This window comes from Cygnus atratus, chromosome Z (genome assembly GCF_013377495.2).
Source record: "Cygnus atratus isolate AKBS03 ecotype Queensland, Australia chromosome Z, CAtr_DNAZoo_HiC_assembly, whole genome shotgun sequence".
Taxonomy (NCBI): domain Eukaryota; kingdom Metazoa; phylum Chordata; class Aves; order Anseriformes; family Anatidae; genus Cygnus; species Cygnus atratus.
This window is the reverse complement of record NC_066396.1, coordinates 3,362,284-3,379,166: the sequence shown is the minus strand read 5'-3', so window position 1 is coordinate 3,379,166 and position 16,883 is coordinate 3,362,284. Positions and strand designations below refer to the sequence as shown.

Below are 16,883 nucleotides of genomic sequence, written 5' to 3'. Positions count from 1 at the left end.
TTGCTTGCATTGTTTCCCAAACCCTACTAGGCACTTGTCCAAAAGGCTTCACAGTATCACAGGATTTGGTAGTTCGTTGCTATTTTAGCAACAAGAAATAGGGTAGCTTTGGACTTCATTATGATGTGTTTTTAAATTGTGTTGGTATGTTCCTAGTTGCTATAGTAATCAACACTGTGTAAATCAATAAAAATAAATAGCATGTGGTATCTATTTCACAACACAATCTAATTTAATTTGGAAACAGTTATGGAAGCCTCTACTTAGTATCATAAATCTGATTCATCTTAATTTGCTGTTAATAGAAAGGGAAAGTGTAATCTACTCTATATAAATAATTTTTCTAATTGTATTAAATCAAATTTTCCCCTTGGATATAAGCACATAATTTTTCTTCAGTCTCTGGAGACTGCCTGTTTTTATCAGAGAGCAGAGTTTACCCCAAGTATTTGTATTGAGGATATGATATTTTTCTGCAGAACAATTAGTCTCTGGAACACAAAGCCACAAAATATTACTAAAGGAAATGGAAAGATTCATAGAAGATTTGGATAGTTTGATGAATTAAATGCAATTAAATTAGCGAGTGCTTTGGGGCATGGACTAATTACCGACTGTATTTTGATAGATGCTTAGGGGGGAATTTTCGTCCTGCTACGAAGCTTCTTGTACCTTTTCTTGCGTAGTGTGGAGTACATAGAGAGCAATTTTTCAGTATTATTTATGACAGTGATAAGTGCAGCCGTGAAGTTACTGAGCAACAAGTTTAAAAGAAACAAAAGTATTTTCACATAGCATCTGATTTTAAATTGCGCAACTTATTGCTATAGAATAAACATTTCAAAAAACAGGTAATCTTCACATTACAGTAGCTCTTCATATGTTGGTTGGTTACTAAAGCCAGCTAATAGAAAACAGATCTGAGAGACAGATCTGCTCAGCATATAGATAGAATCATGTAGGTTGGGAAAGACATCCAAGATCCATCAAGTCCAACCGTTAACCTAGCGCTGCCAAGTCTCCCAGTAAACCATGCCCCTAAGCACCACATCTGTGTGTCTTTAGAATACCTCCAGGGATGGTGACTCAACTACTTCCCTGGGCAGCCCGTTCCAATGCCTCACAACCCTTTCGGTAAAGAAGTTCTTCCTAATACCCAATCTAAACCTACCCTGGTGCAACTTGAGGCCATTTCCTCTCATCTTGCTGCTTGGGAGAAGAGACTGACCCCCACCCTGCTACAACCTCCTTTGAGGTAGTTGTAGAGAGCGATAACGTCTCTCCTGAGTCTCTTTTTCTCTAGGTTTTCTATAAACCCTCGTTCCCTCAACCGCACCTCATTTCGCAGTGTATATGCTTTTAGGGAAACTAGGAGTTTCAGGGGAAGCAAGGCATATTGTAGCACTTCTGTGAAAATGATTGCTGTCTGTGCTTTCCTCTTGCGAGCTGACTAGTACATGGGGTGAAATGATAAGTTTGCATCACTTGACAGCACAATTGTTTTATAACTGAGTCGATGCTTTTACTTTGCCAAAGGTGGTTATTCTAGTGAAGAAGTTGTTAAGTTTTGCTAACAGGATGTGATATATGTTGCAGGACATCTACCTCCATAATCCAAATGTGAAGTGGGATGATATTATTGGACTGGATGCAGCTAAAAGGCTAGTCAAGGAAGCAGTTGTTTATCCTATAAGGGTAAGATACTAAATAAATCAGAGAAAACCATCGTTGAGCTCATTAACATCTTCCTTGTAATTACAGCGGTGGTCAAGTTTTCTCACTATTTGTGCTTTTGTAGGCAGTTTCTGTTTGAACTGTTCCTGTTTCATTTAGAAATGGAATACCCATTCTCCCATAGGAGAATGTCAAAATGAAAAAAATTTAAGTTTGGGGTTCTATTATTTTCAACCCTTGGCAATGTAAAATATATTGGATTTGGCCTTTACTAATTCAATGTAAAATGACTTACAGAAGAGAATATAAAGCCAATTGTGTTTGAAGAATTCATTTAAAACAATTTCAAATACAGTTAATACAGTATTATTGTCAGTACTCATATCATATTTATCATATGTTGCTTTGTTTTTTTTTCCCATCTTCCAATTTCTTAGATTGCCTGCATGTGTTAGGAGCAGTGGGGGTAAGGGTTAGAATTCCTTCCATGTTGTTACGTTTATAATCCCTGAATTACTTTTTGGTTTCCACAGTACCCACAGCTATTTACAGGCATTCTGTCTCCTTGGAAGGGTTTATTGCTGTATGGACCACCAGGTATGGAGTGTTCTTATAGCCTATCCACGTAGGATATACTACTGTTTATCCTATGTCACTACTTCTGGTTTTGTACTGTGCATAAATCATTAATGCTAATTAGATCAAAAGTGTTAATGTATCACATAATAATTAATAATTAAGAACATGTTCTGTAATTTGAAATGAAAGAAGGTAGTGTGGATGATCATATCAGCCTCTTTTACTCAAACCTCTCTATTTGCCTTTCTTACAACCCTTGATTATTTCTACACTTGAATCTTCAAAAAAAAAAACACAACACAGTACTTACGCTACCCATTAGGAGAAATGGGAATTGATGTTGCTACTCAGCTTGGATGATATTAATCAAGTTTGACTTGACCTGATCTTGCAAAATACAAATAAATCTGCCATGGATTCATCTCCCTGAAGAAAATGTCCTTGCCTTCTCTCTTCTGCATTTGATGATCATTTCGGAAATGGGGTGGAAGCTTTGCCCTCTTCTGTGCTAGCTGGGTGTTTTCCACTCAGCACAGCCTCACTGCTCCTTCTGCTCCACTTTGATATAAGGGAGGAAGCACTGCCACCACATGAGTGTGTCTGGGAGGAGCACAAGTACTGTGTGAGTTAATTGCTAAAGTTGTCATTCCAGTAAACTCCATTTGTTCTAGTGAATGCTTAGATGCACTTGCCATAGAAAGAATATGGAGAACATATTTGCAGTGCTGTAATACCTGAATTTCTCCAGGCAATCCTAGAAGGACTTCTCCTACTTTAGTACTTTATGTGACTAATAGGAAGATGAGGGGAATTATTCAAACATTTGCATTGTATTTCTTTAGAGTGAATTTCTTCAACACTGTTGTTTGTAGGTACTGGAAAAACATTGCTTGCTAAGGCTGTTGCCACAGAATGCAATACAACCTTTTTCAACATATCAGCATCCACCATTGTCAGCAAATGGAGGGGTGATTCAGAAAAACTTGTCCGGGTAAGAATTATCTTATTCATTATACACAAATCAGGTTCCCACTTAAAGAACTGGAGTTTAAAACAGAACTGGAAAATTAGTATTCTTCTGATACTTATCATCTTTCCTGTCTTGGACAAAATATGTCTCTGTATCTACTTCTTAAAATGGGAATAACATCGCTTCTGCAGAAGTCTTAAAATGGATTCTTGCTGTGGAATTTTAGTTATGTAATTCAATATGAAGTATGTATCCCAAAGCCAGCAAAGATTTTTGACTCATTAAATAAGCAACAAGCAAGCTGTATTCCTAACTAAACTAGTGTTTGTTTAGTGACCCCTTCAGAGTGCTTCACAGCCTTTGTGTGAGAGTTGGCTGGCTCCTAGGCTCCCTACAAAATATACCTGCTATTTAGGTTACCAAATTTCCTACTGCTCTCATCCTGCGAGGCAGAGAATTGGCAAAGAACTCCATTGTCACAGTCAAACACAAACATAATGTTGCTTTAATGAAGGTAGTTCAATGGCAAATGGGTAAACGTATTTTCACATATAGGCTGGCAACTAGCATGCATGGTTCAGCTGTGATATAGAAAAGTTCAGAAATTTAGGTGTAGCTTCTGTACTCTGAGGTACCCATCAACTCTTTCTGTAATGTCAACCATTTTGGTGTAAAAAATCCACAAACATTTAGTATTCCTTTACTCTCACCTCTTAGGGTCCTCTTCAGATAGATACAGAGCTCTGGAAAATGAGTAGTCATGATGGATTGCACTTGGCAACTGCCATTACAAGCATTGTTAATGCTTCAAAATCTCCCTTGAAACATGGGTAGTATCTGCAACATAATTGTTCTTCTTGTGTCCGTTTTTCCTTTAAAATGGCATGTTTTTCTTCTGACATTCACCTCGTGTGTTATTGATCCTCTTGACATCTGTGTCAGTATCTTCCTAAAAGTTTCCATCCTGTCAGGAGAAGGGATCTGGTTTCTGAAACAACACCATCAAAAAGGTTTTTGTGAATATGCTACAACACTTGCAATTATATTGAATCTGTGGTATTTCACCCTTAGTTGGTTCTTTGGCAGAATACAGAAATAAAATTAGATTGTGGATCAGGACAGCTCTAAGAAAACTACCATGTGAATTTATATCCTAAAATGACACGAGGCTGATGCATGGTCTTCTGAAGTTGTGTGAAGTATATGTCAGTTTCGCACTCATGCAGAGGAATATCAGCTCATTCTGTTTTCCTCATTTCTCAGCTGTATTGATGTGATTTTATAGTTTAGATTCATAATAAAATTATAGATTGCAAACTGTTAGCACCTTTTGCACAACAGCAGTGGAAGAAGATATACAAACAAAACTGATATCATAGCATCCAATTTTTGTTTCAGCAACCATCTTGGAAAAGCTACTCACATGGCAAAATTATTATATGATCCAGCGTTTGACTTAATTGCAAACGTTTGCTTCCTTAAACAGTATGAGTCACAATGGTGATCATACACTACTTGTGATCCAAAGTGCAGAAAATAATATATATCTCTTTAAGTTTTGTTTTTAAATGTTCAGATTAAGAAGTGCTGGATTACTATATATTGTTAGTGATACTTATTTAAAAATTGCAAGAATGCTTCACTGAAGAAGAAATGACTATATATTCTTATTGTTAATATAAGTCTCTCCCTCTTTCCAGAAAAATAGATGAAACCTTTTTTTTTTTTTTTTTTTTTTTCAAAATGGCAGACCCAGGTTTTGTGTGTCAGCTTAATATTCCATTTTGTAATCTAGCCCTGATTGTTCAAGCTGTTTGTTTTCTCCAGGAAAAACAAAAGAACTTAATTCTTATCAAGAGAAGCAGTCCATTTTTTTTTCATTATGGTGCAGTTGATTTATTATTTTCCTCAAATCCTTATTTAAAAAACTACAAATGGACCACCAATAGAGGACAGGATGTTTAATCTCTGGTAACAATTTAGGACTTCCCAGAATCCTCTGCTGGATAATTTTCTTCTATCCCATTATTCTCAGGGTACTCTGATAGGATTTATACAAAGATTTACATATAAAGGCAGGATTACATGCCTGTGTTCTTTATATCTCCTTTACAAGCCTTTCAGAATTTGAGAGGGTTCAGGGACTCTCAGCCTACCCAGATCTTTTGCCCTAGAACATACTCCTTTTTGCCCTAGAAGTTTGAAGTATGGGTACCATTATTTATCTGCAGTGCTCTTAATGCCTTTTCCTGTTAGTTTTCTTGTTAATCTTTTCTGTCGCTTTTATTCTTCTCTTTAAACAGGTGCTATTTGAGCTTGCCCGGTACCATGCTCCTTCCACAATTTTCTTGGATGAGCTGGAGTCAGTTATGAGTCAAAGAGGCACTGTTTCTGGGTAAATGATGAGATCACTTCCTATGGTGTTAGGAGAACATATGTCCCGCTTTGCAATGCATCTTTTCAATAGTGTGTTTCAGGTGCTGACCAAAGTTCAATCATACGATATACCTTCTAGAAACAAATCTTAGCTAAAGTAAGGCATGAGACTACTCTGTAAACTTTAATAGGAGCATGCTTGGGCCCCTGAAAGACTTGTCTTTTAGATTTTATTGACAGTGTAGTTATTTTGAGTGATAATGGTAATTTTCATGAGTTAATAGTAAGTTATTTTTCTTCTGTTACGTTGTCAGCTTTAGCAGCCTTTTAGTGTATTATTTTCAGAATGCCTATCAGCTCTGAAAATACCGTTCCATGAAAATGTTGCATATGCTGTGGGGATTTAGAAAGAGAGATGTGGTCATTGTTTCATTCACAGTAGATGAGATCAGTAGAGTAGTGTGAAAGGCAGGTTCTGAGAAGTTTAGCACGTGACTATGGAAATAATGGGTCCAGGAAGACTGTGAGCAGGAGAGAAGAGCACAAATGCATAACCAGTGCTGTTGTATTTTCAAATAAGGTATTTGAAGTGGAAGTAAAGACAGCTGGGGGAAGGAACAGGTGGCTTGTTAGAGGCAAATGAAAAGCAGCTGTTTTTGTGACACTTTGGACAGGCTGAGGCAGAGCAGGGTAAGATGCAGTGTACACAGTGGAATAGTATTTTCATTAATGGTACAAATTTTGATGGTATTGTCAGGACTTAGAGTTGCAGGAATGGGGGTTGTTATCGTCATCCATGGAGTACACAGTTTTATTTTAAAAAAAGCTGAAAGGGTTGAACACGGAGGAGAAGCAGGAGAAATACAAAAATATCATTACACCCATTAGGAGCCCATTACAGTGTGGCTATATGTATGTTATATACTATAAATTATATACTTACAAAGATGCATAAGTAGAATATGCCATATCATAAATACACAACTTGTAGTAATTGTCAGTTGATAGCTATAAATTATGGGCCAAGTCTTGCCTTCATACTTTTTTAAAAGCTCTCATTAACATCACTGGATTATGTATTTCAGTAAGGGTTTTTATCTGAGACTATATAGTTATTTTTACATATCCTTATTAAATATTGACATCACACCGATGTGTGGATGCCTTTGTAGAAATAAGCCATTAAACCTGAATTATAATTCTTACCATCTATGGCCCTGATGTTTTCTCTGGATTTGGTCCAGGGGTTACCAAGAACTCCACATCTGGGACCAAGAGTTCAAATTGGTTTCCTTCAAAATTGGTTACCTGGAGAAGGGCCAGTATTCTTAGCACTTCGCTTAAGTTCCCCTTCTCTCCTTGAAGAAGGCTCCTTTGTGTGTGGTCTCTGCCCTATTTTTCAATTGGTTTCAATACTGCAAACTTTTCTGTTTACTTTTGGTACAATATTTTGCAAACTATTGAATTCAGCAGTATGTGTATCTTCTTGTGGCCACTTAAAATTCACTCACAGAAAAATTCCAGTAGTTGCCATGAATACGTAGGTGTGTTAGTTGTTTAATGGCAACTATTATGTTATAAAAATTCTCCTACACAGGTCAATCAATCAAAGCCTTAGTTGTTTTCCAGTAAACATCAGTTTTATTTGGAGATTAGTATAAACAAAAAAAAATTAAATACTTTCTTTGGATTCAGTAATGGTGAACTCTCCTCACTTTAATGCACTGAAAAGAGTCCATTTAAGTAATCATTAGAAAGCTTGATTTTAATGCTTAGATGTTAGCTAATGGAGCTTAATCATGCTTTGAATTGGGGCAAAATGGTGACAAGGGCTCAGTTGCTGTGAATGACACTGTATAAATAAAGATGATTACTTTAATGCACTGAGCAAATAATGTTTCTCTGAATCTTGGTAGTGGTGAACATGAAGGAAGTCGACGGATGAAAACAGAATTACTGGTGCAGATGGATGGCTTGGCCCGATCTGATGATCTTGTATTTGTTTTAGCAGCTTCCAATCTGCCATGGTAAGAGATCCAGAGAGTACATTTTGAATACATTTGCATGAGCTTCTAAGCACAGATAAAGATTTTATTTAGACTTTTGCAGAGAAAGCCTTGATATTTGGTTAAAGCATTTAAAGATTAATTTGGAGCTTTTACTTTTAAACTCTACAATTCTTGCTATTTGTGCCACATGAGAATAATCCATAATAAAGTCAACATATGCTGGTGCTACCAGCTGCTAATATTTAAAATGGAGTACTTGACTATAGAGGCAAGTTATTTACTATGTTTAAGCTAAGAAGGGTTTCAGCCTGGAGCTGTAAGGTGCTTAAAACATCTAGTGCTTAGAAGGATACTCCGTAAATAGGAAGGTTGGATTTTATTGGTATCAAATGGGACTTTTAAAAGTTGAGGGACAAAATTCTTTGGTTCTTTTAACATCATTTGGAACAGAAGAATAAATGGTTGGAAATTAGAACTAGAATATTTCGTCATGTTGGCTCTCAAAATGGGCAGAACAGGTACTGAGAACAAGACAGAGAGGAGAGGATGAGAGGATGACAACAGGCAGCAGAAAATGGCCAGCTCTGTTCTCTCCTTGGATGGCTTCTCCCATGGCCACTGGCAGCCAGAATGTTGATCTGGCTGGATCACTCATCTGAACTGGTGTAGTATTTCTCTTGCTTTCATACAAACCTTCTCAAATGGTTGTAAACCATGTAGTACATGGGGAAAGTAATGGCTGTTGGGCAAGCACAGCTGTTTTTAATAGTCTGATTTGTAGCTCATTAACCTTTTTTTCAGAGTAGGAGCCAACACCTGTACAGGGAATTGAAACAAATTGATGATGAACTTGTTTTTGGAGCTAGCTTTCAGAGGTCTGGAACTATTCTGTGGATTTCTGCTGGCCCTGAAATTCCCCCTGTCCCTGGGCTTCGGATCCATGAAATCTTCAGTGGAAGAGCACCTTTTTCTACAGAGAAATTGGTACATTGAAAGCCAGAGGGGAACTGCAGTGAAGTAAATTGTGGAAATTATGTTTGGTGGGGGACAATCTTGGAGGCAGACATCTGCAAAAAGATGATAGGTATATGAAGGGTTCTTTTGTCCATGCTCCTTCCTGTTCTTGAAGTGTGACAGCCACAGAACAGGGCCATCCAAAACTGGCTGGGGGCACTGGGCTGTGATCAGAAGGCTGTTGCTGACCATAGGAAGTGTCCGTGTTCAAATGACTCAGTGTGTGTATCCACAGATGCTTGCTTTTGAGCACTTTTTTTAAAGCCTCAGTGTATATTTTTTTGTGTGTAATGTACAACCACACTTCTTCTTTGTGACGCACAAGGAAAGGCATTGAGAAGACTAGGAGTTAATTATATTACAGTTGTATGAGAAGTTGCTGGAAAAAAATAGCTACTGTGTGTGTGAACAGTTAAGATTGAAAGGACATTAATACATTAATAACCCATTCATCTCTTTGTGGTTCATTAGTAATACATTACAAATGTTTGTTACTGTACCATCGTTACCCTTCTAGAAGGAGAAACTCTGAGCAATGCATTGCACCTTTCAGTGGTCTCTTGCTTAAATTAACTTCTGAGTAGCCTTATGAGTGACGCTGCAACATGGCAGTATTAAAAAGAATCAGAAGTATTTACAAGATCCACTGATTTGAAAAGAAAAACTGGGTATTGAATACCAGTATTCTGGTATAACTGGGTATTGAAACCCTCAGAGGAAGAGTTCAAAGAGCACAACTGGCCTGAAGATGCTGGATCTAGGGATCTTGGAGATGTGTTAATGCAAGCATGGGGCTGCTCTCTCTCTGTACACCTCTGCAGAAAAAAAGATTCCTTTGTGTCTTGTTACCATGCATCTGTCTTATGCAACTGAAACTCTTTCTGGAAAGCTGAGCAGAAGTTACAGGCTAGAGATTTGAATGTTTTACACATTTGGGTTTGGATCATTTTGCAACTCTGAAGTGCTAATTTCTGCAAAATTGCTCCCTCGAAACATCAAGAAAATGACAGTTTTTCTAAGGTAGATCCAAAATGAAAAGATTTCTATTTTGGAGGAACTACTCCCACAGAAGGATGGTAGTCTGTGTTGATACAAGGGTGGGAGCTGGGCTGTTGTGAGAAGCCAGCTCCCACTGCTGAAAGTTTGATACCTGTGAGCTTAGATTTTCTTGTTAAGACTTCTTCAGCCTTGCTGGTGGGCAGGTGGGATTTTTTCCCTCTCCAAAGTTAATTCAACCTATGAACGTCTGGCAGAACTGTGCCTGGAGTGGAGATGCTTTAAAATGCTGATGCTTTAAAATGCAGATGAGGATATACTTAGAAAGGTGTTTTAGGAAGATGAAAATCTGGTGAAATCCAGGAGCATCTTATATCATCACTGAGGCTGACTCACTTGAGGAGTTTGGGAGTGTTTGTTTCCAGAGAGGTTGGTGGGGTTTAAGCCCCCCTTAAAGATCTCACCTGTGTGTTTATGGATTATTTTCGTGTGCGTGGCTACCATCAGTCTCACTGTGGGACCCCAGACTTGAGCTGCATAGGGCTATTTTGTAACAAAGGTTTCAAAATACCTCCTTTTACAATCCAGACCTCGCGGACGCACAGCAGAGCCCTGTGTTTTTGCAAACATTTGGTATTAAGCTGGATTTCAAGAGATTTGTTTAACTTGGATATTTATTGATCATAAAAAACAAAAACAAACAAACAAAAAAAAACAACTACCAAGCTGCTTTTAGATGAATGAAAAGAAGCCTAAACAAAGCTCTTTATGCTGTCCTAAGCTGCACTGCAGCTATTGATCTTCCTCTTCAGGCAGTGCTTGCTGCCCAGCCTTGCTTCCCCCTGCTCATCAGCCGGGCACTTCTTATTGACAAATTCCTTGTTGAAACAAGTCGACATAACTACGTAGCATAAAGGCCTTGTTAATGAAGAAATAAAGTGGTCCTTAACCACGCAGTGAATGTTTCCTAATGTATTAGTGTATTTAACTTCCATTGCGGTGCTGCTTGCTTTTCCCTCCCCACCCTCAGGGTTGGTGAAGCTTTGGTGGCAGCTGATAGACTCTTCCCTTCCACCAGAGCTGGATTGTGGTAGATCCCTCAGCACACAGCCAAGGTCAGGTAAGGGGATGTGGGCTGCAAACCCAAAATCACATCTGGGATTACCCCACAGCCAGCCCTTCCCTTCACTCCCAGCAGTGCGTGCCCGGTGTGTACGGTGGAGGACAGCGAGGAAGGAGAGCTGAGCGCAGTGTGGGGAAGCCCCAGGAGAAGCCGTGGACTTAGAACAAACCATCAGCCTGTAGTGGCTCTGCTCAGGCCGCCTGCATGGGAGGACAGGAGGTGGGATGATGAGAAGCTTGCTGCTCTTGGTGCCTTTTCCTCTTCTGCACTGCAGTGATGATCCCAGTAGGCAGGGATTAATTATCAGTGAGCTCTTGTTGCTGTTTCTGGCTTCACCTCTGGAGGTATTGAGGTCTCTTAATTTCTGCCTCATGCATTTACTAATATTCCTCCTTCTGGAAACAAAAAGAGCTGTTTGCCTTGTTTACCTCTATGAAATGTGGCAGTGATAATGAGGCATGATGCCTTGTGATGTCAACCTGGGAGAGATCCCAAGTCACCCTCTTCCGTAGGTCCTGTAGAGATTCTTTCCACGAGCATTTCTTAATACTTTTCTCTGAAATAATAGCCCATAATATTTTGGTTGGCGCAGTGCTTGTTATTCTGTTCTGGTTATTGTTGTCACTTAACCTTGCATTTTATCACTAACAAAACAATTTAGCACACAAATACTTTTAAGATAACAAAAATATTACGTCTTTGTTTTCCTCTTTAAGCCAACAAGCAGGGTCACTGTAACCTTTCTGGGTAAATACAGCAACTTGTATGTATCAGTGGGCTCGTTTACAGAGCAGTTCCTTGTGTTATGATCACTTCTTAGACCTCTATTTCACTGCTTACATCTCTGCAGAACTAAAACACAGCAGTAGGAGGAACAGCTGGAAATACTGCCTGGGAGCCCAGTGCCTCTTGGGCGCTGTGTTTTTGCTATGTTCTTATCAACTAAGGGCAAGGTTGCTTCCTCTGTGCATGGCTAGGGAGGTCGTGAAGCTGTGATTTCAGGGGGCAGCCCAATAGTGCTCTGAAGTGGTGGAAAATGCCCACATTTGGTGGATTCGTGGGGTGTTTGCGGGGACTGTGGCTATGGTTGTCCTTTTCCTGCAAGAGCAGTTAGAGTACCTGCGTGGGCACCTCTGAAACCCTGAGGAATTTGGCTCTGTTTGTGTACATGGGGAAAGGCAATGTGGGTAAATAGCAGCCAAGGGGACGGTCAGCTGCAGAGTAGTTAATTTCTAGCCTAGCAGAGCAATTCTGAGAAGTTGCTGAAATAAACATTTGGAAAGGGAGGGGGGACCAATACGGTCCTGTGCCTGTTCTGCAGCCTGTGTGAGAGGTGCTGCACTGGGCATCACACAGCGTAGGGTGAAGCCCCAGGGCTGCACTGCAAGCCTCTTAAGCAGCCTGAAATCTCAGTAGCGGTATCAATATACCAACAGCCATTGATTAGCAAAGCTCTGGTATTTACCTCGGAGTCCTTGATTAGAAGTACTGGGAAGGATCTGAGTGAATTCTGTTGGCGTGTGAGATCCTGTCGATCATCCTGAGCCAGACTCAACTCTCCAAAACTGAGAGGTCCTTTCTGGGGACAGAGGCACTTCTGATCCCACTAAGCGGAGTGACAGCACCTACTTGGGAGGCCGTTTTTCCTTTTCTTATGTTGTGAGCCAGTAGAAGATACTGTTAAAAATAAGGACAAGTCACCAAAGCTGACAGAAATAAGCTTTGTTGGTGTGCTCCAGGTCTGTCCTGAGCTGGCAGTCAGTTGCCTGTAAATTCAAGGGGGGTTTTATACAAGAAGTATTGCTTGTATGTTGACTTTGCTGGCAAAAGGATTTCACCCAAGATATCATCAAAGGTAGAGGCAGGTTTAAGTGTACCTACACTGCAGGTGCAGTCCTCCAGCAGCTGGCTCTTTCTGCTCAGCTGACAGGGGTGAAAATGGTGCTTAGGGCTCCTTTTTTTTCCTCTCTGCACAAGACACATTGTGGAGAGTTGCTCCTTGATGAGAGTTTCTTGGCAGACATGGGGAACTAAATTTTAAACTGAAATAACAATTCAGTGACTGAAAATGGGGCCACTAGAGAAAGATTGGTACTGCATTTGGAAGGATAATAGCTCAGAGCAGCTCCTGGAAGATACTGGAGACTTATGAGTAAATACTTTGTAGCTGCTATTTCTTCTTGAAAATTCTATGGATGATTGGGGTGCCTGTAGATTGTTCCCATTATATGAGTAACAAGAGATGAACCAGAGTAGAAATTTGTGTTCAGTTATGTCACTGTTAGATGCAGACAACTGAAGAACACTTGGGAGAAGGCTAGATTAAATAACCCACTTGGATGTGCATCTGCGGAGCTGGCATGCCAGGCGTACCAGGACTCCTGCAAACTGACAGAATCTGTGGTGCTGTCTAGAAAGACTTCATCTAGGTGGTCATGAAATGCTTTGAGAAAGGAACAGAAAAAAAAAACAAACTTTTTTTTTTCTTTCAGGCTTTATTTGTGCATCACAAACAAGTAAAAACGAGGAGTATTCTCAGTCTTTTGTATTTTGTGTTATTTTTTTTTTGTTTTGTTTTGCTTTTGCCAAACACCTTATCTGAGCTGATGTCAACAGAGGTTTTGGCTCATTGGCACATTGATCCAGCCTGTTCATCTTTCACAAGCTCCTTTTTACAAGGATACTGTCCTTTGGGGCTGTATGATATATAATTTGCATGGCAGGAGCAGCCTCAGATCAAGCTCCCGTTCTGCCATAAACATGGTCCTTGCATCCCAGATTGAAAGTCTGTGTTTCTGTCTATATTTTAAGAATCCCTTACAAAGCAGCAATTAATTAGTCCTGACATATTACCCCAGACAGACAAGCTGCAGTGTCTCCTTAACAGCAAAGGTTGAAACCAAGAGGTTATTACTGACAGGACATGCTGCACACAAGATAGCTGCAACTTCAAGTTACAATTTACAACTTACGAGTTATTGTTAAGCCTCGTTGTCACAAGTCAGTGTATTGCTAAGACAGCGAACAGGAACACACTTGATAACTAATCTACTTTTTCAAAACTAGGTTGGCACAGCTACAGGTGGGGTTGAAAATTGTCAGTCCCTGCAGTGAGGAGCTTCCTGTGAAAAGTGTCTCTGCAAAGAGATGCACTGAAATGATTCCTCTTCTGCTTTGCTTGCAGGGAGTTGGATTCTGCCATGCTGCGGCGGCTAGAGAAGAGGATTTTGGTCGACCTTCCAAGTAAAGAGGCGCGGCAGGCGATGATCCAGCACTGGCTGCCCCCTCTGAGCAACAGTGGAGGAGTGGAGCTGAGAACAGACCTGGACTACAGCTTGCTGGGCCAGGTGAGACAGCACTGCAGCAGCTTGGGGACTTTCAGAGTGGGAAACATAAGCAAGAGTAACATGTACCATCAACAGCAATAGAATTGTGTCATGGGGGAGGAGGTCCAGGGCAGAGGGTAAGGACAGCACCTCACTGTATGCAGCAATCGCAACATACAGAGCTAGGGGAAGGACCTCGGGTCTGCCTGAGGCCAGCCAGAAATTAGCGAGAGGCAGGGCTGAGTGTTTTGCAGGTACATACCTGACTGGGGAAATCACTGGTTCCACACAGCTCTGCTTGCAAAATCATGTTTTCTGATCCTCTCTGTTGGGCCAATTTTTCAGCCTTAAATACAGGGAGACTTACAGCAATAGTATGTTCTCTCATTCTTCACACCGGGCTGGGAGCACTTCCAATTCACTGGGGTAATGAACAACTAATTGGGTAGGGAAGGTTTGTCACAGCTTCACTGCAGCAGGAGAAAACAGCTTTCAGACAAGGGCGAGATTCACTAGGAATCAGGCTTGCTTTATTTAGCCCCTTGCAACATCCTCAGTTCTTTGGAAATATCTACAGCTTGCCCAGTTGTCTCTTTTTACTTCTGTTCAGAGACAATTCCGCTCAGTTTCTGTTTTATAAATGAGGAAACGTAGTTATTTTATTAACAGGAAAGCCAGAAACAGACACAGAAATGGGAGTTTTAGTTGACCTACAGAAAATTGTCATTAGAAAGAAAACGCTCGGTATTTCCCTTGCACCTGAAAAGTATTGTGGGCATTCAAAGCTAGAGCAAACAGTAATACTGGTGTGGGGAACGGGTGTGTACCAGGGTGTATATATATGTACATACTTACATATGTATCTATCTGTACATACATGATGTGTGCCAGGAGTCAGATTCAAGGACCCCGTGTGTCCCTTCCAACTCTGGATAGCCTGATTCTATATTCTATGATGTATTTCTGACAGAAATAGAATTTACAAATACTTTATAAAAATACAAATAAAATATATATGCTTGTAAATGCCATTGTCGTCTCATTTGTAAGGCTGTAAGCTGTAATTTATCATCCTGGTTCTGTCACAGGAAACTGATGGGTACTCTGGTTCAGACATTAAACTCGTGTGCAAGGAAGCAGCCATGAGACCAGTGAGGAAAATCTTCGACGCTCTTGAAAACCATCAGCAAGGTACCACAGCTTTGATTAGAGAATCTGATCTGGGAAATGCTGATCTACTGCTCTAACTCTAGAAATTGCATTAACCCCAGCAGGTGGAGCTCTATTATCTGCTTAGAGAAGTTTTATTCTCCATTTCTAAAACATTTACCGAAGCTAATGTTTCTGAAAATTAGCCCTTTTTTATGTCAGTATCTGTGCATAAATATGAATTTCTCTTTATCTCACTAGGTTCATTCTGCTGTTTTTATATAGTAAGTCGTGTGTTAGACTTAAAAGAACGCCTTTTGGTAGTAATAATGATATTTGATCTATTTTCTCTAGGTAGCAGTAACTTACCTGTGATCCGACTGGACACAATCACAACAGCAGATTTCCTGGATGTGATTGCCCATACCAAGCCATCGGCAAAGAAGCTGAGCCAGAAGTACACAGCTTGGCAGAGAGAGTTTGAGTCAGTTTGAAGAGAAAAATCCTAAAAGACTGAGAACTTAAAGGACTTTTGCTATCCAAAATGGCATCTTTGTCACCTCCAAAGGACTGAATGGTGATGGAGAAGGAAGTGCTGTTGTTTTTGGGAGAGAATGCCGTGAGAAATGCCAGGTAGAAATCTTTACTTTGAAAATGCAGTGGAGGAGGGAGGCTTGTTTTTATTAGCCATTTTCAATGACCATTCAAAAATATTCTTTATGGCAGTTGCTATGTAATGAAAACTCTAGCCTTAACTTTATGTATAAAGACTTAAAGCTTGATTGATTTTTAGTCTTTTTTCATGGTAGTTGTTTACAGGTTTGGAGTACAAGAGCTGGAGCGGAAAGCTTGCTAAGAACAATTAGATGGTTAGTGTAATTGTCCCTTTCTGAGACTCACTAACGCGCCACTATCAGCACACCTCTACCAACAGAGGCTTGCATGCCTTTTTAATGAAGCAAAAGTGATTGTTTTCAATGAAATTCAGTTTAATAGTGCCTGGTAAACTTTGTTAGTTGTTTTCATCTGGTTTGGGTTGGAAGGGACCTTAAAGATCATCTTGATGTGCCAAACATATTACTTTCCAGTTGGTTTGGGATGTTTCCAAGCTGAAAAGTGCAAGGGATCAGAAGAATTCGGAGTCATTGTAGAAAATCAGCATCATCTAGGGTAATCTGGCTAGAAACTGGATTGCTGGTAACCCACTGGTTTGCAGTCAGTCATAAAATGTGAGGTGACTCACATAAAAAAGGTGAGTCTGTGCAGTGCTGCGGTAAGTATTACCCAAGTTGGAGACTTTTCTGCTGATAATCATGGCCAGGTAACCAGTCAGTTGCCTATCAAGCTTTTTATTGGAAATTCTAAGTCATTTTTTCAGGCTTTCAGGTCTCATCACTGTCCCCCTCTTACCTTCCCTCTTGCACGGTTTTCCGTGTCACTGCTTTCCTAAGTGCCACGATGCTCTCCAGCATGCTCCTGGACCTCTGGAGAACTGACAGTCTCCTTTTGTTCTAGCATTGTATTGTCTCACACTGTCAGAAGTCCTTGTGGGAAATTACTTCACAGGATTTTACTTAGAGATTTCTCACTTCCCTAACCTGACTCTGACTACAGGCCAAAAACCTCCTGTATGTACTCCAGGCAACAAACACGGACTCAGAGTTGCT

At 40.1% G+C, this 16,883-nt stretch overlaps 1 protein-coding gene across 8 annotated transcripts in view; it reads left to right on the top strand.

The window, feature by feature from the left end:
• Positions 1-16,235, top strand: part of KATNAL2 (katanin catalytic subunit A1 like 2) — a 31,050-nt gene extending 14,815 nt beyond the window's left edge. For 3 of the 8 annotated variants that reach the window (XM_035559937.2, XM_035559942.2, XM_035559943.2), the window contains 9 exons: positions 1,597-1,695; positions 2,208-2,271; positions 3,126-3,244; positions 5,527-5,618; positions 7,516-7,626; positions 10,814-10,960; positions 13,926-14,088; positions 15,156-15,258; positions 15,571-16,233. In XM_035559937.2, coding sequence (XP_035415830.1) covers positions 1,597-1,695; positions 2,208-2,271; positions 3,126-3,244; positions 5,527-5,618; positions 7,516-7,626; positions 10,814-10,960; positions 13,926-14,088; positions 15,156-15,258; positions 15,571-15,710 — 1,038 coding nt within the window. In that variant the 3' untranslated portion in view covers positions 15,711-16,233. Of the gene's footprint in view, positions 1-1,596; positions 1,696-2,207; positions 2,272-3,125; positions 3,245-5,526; positions 5,619-7,515; positions 7,627-10,813; positions 10,961-13,925; positions 14,089-15,155; positions 15,259-15,570 lie in introns of all 8 variants that reach the window. The other 5 variants (XM_035559938.2, XM_035559941.2, XM_035559940.2 and 2 more) reach the window with 5 other exon arrangements.
• The last annotated feature ends 648 nt before the right edge of the window (positions 16,236-16,883 follow it).